General features: G+C 32.6%; 1 protein-coding gene across 2 annotated transcripts in view; it reads left to right on the top strand.

Annotated features, from left to right (window-relative positions):
- Nucleotides 1-2436, top strand: part of poli (polymerase (DNA directed) iota) — an 11972-nt gene that overhangs the window by 3885 nt on the left and 5651 nt on the right. For both annotated transcript variants that reach the window (XM_016465910.1, XM_016465909.1), the window contains 3 exons: nucleotides 670-761; nucleotides 842-975; nucleotides 1139-1341. In XM_016465910.1, coding sequence (XP_016321396.1) covers nucleotides 670-761; nucleotides 842-975; nucleotides 1139-1341 — 429 coding nt within the window. The remainder of the gene's footprint in view (nucleotides 1-669; nucleotides 762-841; nucleotides 976-1138; nucleotides 1342-2436) is intronic.

The raw sequence follows: 2436 nt of genomic DNA, 5'->3' as shown, positions 1-2436 counted from the left end.
CCTCGCTTTTCAGACCGATGAGCTTTGTAAAAATCGGCGCGTTTCAGAAAGGCGGGGCATAGAGGAGAAACAATAATGTACAGTATGTGGAAAATAATGTGTTCTTTGAACCTTAAACCGCATAAACACATTTCATTACACCAAATACACCAAATAATGTTCTTTTTAGCAACATCATATGACCCCTTTAAAACATTAGTATTGTGAAATATTATTGCAATTTAAAAATAACGGTTTTCTGTAATTTATTCTGTTATTAAAGCTGGATTTTCAACAGCCATTATACTGAAGAATCATTTCCCATTATTATCAATGTTAAAAACAGTTGTGCAGCTTAATATTTTTGTGGAAACCATGATAAATTTTTTCAGGATTGAGGAATAGAAAGGTCTAAAGAACAGCATTTATTTAAAATCGAATTTTTGTAACATTATAAATGCCTTTAATGTTTTTTTTTATCAATTTAATGCGTCCTTGCTGAAGAAAAGTATTAATTTCTTAGAACAAAAAATCATACTGACCATACTTTTGATATGAACGATAGTGTATTTATTCAAATATCTGTGAGGCATAACAATGTTTACAAGCTTTGATTCACAAACAGTGCTAGCATGCTTCTGATGCTGCATGAAATCTAAAATAATCTGTGTGGTAAATTATATATTTCAGTCTCTCAGCGATGAGGACTCATTCAAGAAAATTTCCACTCTAGAGGAAGTTCAAAAGAAAACTGAGGAACTACTCACCAGCCTTACTGAGAGGTGAATACATTTTTTATACAATACCAAAACAACCTGATTGGCTTGTTTATAGTTTGTTTCTGTGTTTGAATTTTGTCTAGGATGCACAAAGATGGCAGGCGGCCACACACATTCAGACTAACGATTCGCCAATACACAGTCACCAATCGCTGGTTCAGTCGAGAGAGCCGACAGTGCCCTATACCCAACCACACTGGGCTCAAGATCACATGCGGTACAGTTCTGTTCTTTTGCATCCTTTAAATGTATAATTCCGTAATATTCACAGTCATCTCACAATTCACTTAAATTGCAATAAACAGCAGTGATATAAATGTGACATCTTCAGATTTTTACTGTTACAATTTTGGTATTCACATTTCCCTTTTTTATATTAGGAAGCAGTGAGGCTGTGCCCCAGTTACTGGGACTGTCAATGAAGCTATTTCATAAAATGTTGGACACACGTGAGCCGTTCCATCTGACCCTGCTGAATGTGTGTTTTAGTAACCTGCAGGCTAAAAGCTCTAGCAAGAGCTCCATCGCCTCTTTCTTTACACAGAAATTTCCTACAACAACACAAATGATATCTCAACAGCAGGTCAGTATGTATGATTTTCCTTATTTTAGTTATTCATTATAATAATACATAATAATCTGCATTTAAAATGCAAAAAAAAAAATCAGCCAGTCTCACTGGCTCTATTTTACAGCTGAGCTTATGCTTTCTGTTTTTCCAAAGTCATCTCTGAGCTTTAATGGGGCTTTTCCTTTATTATGAGTCGCAGAGATTTTAATACTTTTGATAAAAACTGATAAGGGACTCTTTTTTTTTTTTATGTCTTTTATTTTTTATTAATATTTATGAATATAAACACTACCGTTCAAAAGTTGGGTTAAGTTTGGAACGTTTTTTTTAATGTTTTTTAAAGAAGTTTCTTTTGCTCACCCAAGCTGCATTTGTGTCATTAAAAATACAGTAAAAAAATTACAATTTACAATTTTACAGTTTAAAATAATGGTTTTCTATTTTAAAATATTTAAAAATGCAATTTATTTCTGTAATGTCAAAGCTGAATTTTCAGCAGCCATTACTCCAGTATTCCGTGTCACATGATATTTCAGGAATGATGCTAATATGCTGATTTGGTGCATGAGATTCTTGTTATTATCAATGTTTATTTTAAATTGAAATGTTTTTTTTTTTTTTTTACATTATACATTTCTTTACTGCCACTTTTGATCAATTTAATACATACTGGCTGAATAAAAGTATTTTCAGTAGTTTTCTATATTTATTTTATGTATTTATTAATCAATAACTCCGTTACAGATGAGTTCTTGCTAACTGACTACTACAGGTGCATCTCAATAAATTAGAATGTCGTGGAAAAGTTCATTTATTTCAGTAATTCAACTCAAATTGTGAAACTCGTGTATTAAATAAATTCAGTGCACACAGACTGAAGTAGTTTAAGTCTTTGGTTCTTTTAATTGTGATGATTTTAGCTCACATTTAACAAAAACCCACCAATTCACTATCTCAACAAATTAGAATATGGTGACATGCCAATCAGCTAATCAACTCAAAACACCTGCAAAGGTTTCCTGAGCCTTCAAAATGGTCTCTCGGTTTGGTTCACTAGGCTACACAATAATGGGGAAGACTGCTGATCTGACAGTTGTCCAGAAGACA

The sequence above is a fragment of the Sinocyclocheilus anshuiensis genome, unplaced genomic scaffold (genome assembly GCF_001515605.1).
Source record: "Sinocyclocheilus anshuiensis isolate Anshui unplaced genomic scaffold, SAMN03320099.WGS_v1.1 scaffold100, whole genome shotgun sequence".
Classification (NCBI taxonomy): domain Eukaryota; kingdom Metazoa; phylum Chordata; class Actinopteri; order Cypriniformes; family Cyprinidae; genus Sinocyclocheilus; species Sinocyclocheilus anshuiensis.
This window is presented reverse-complemented; position numbering and strand designations above follow the sequence as displayed.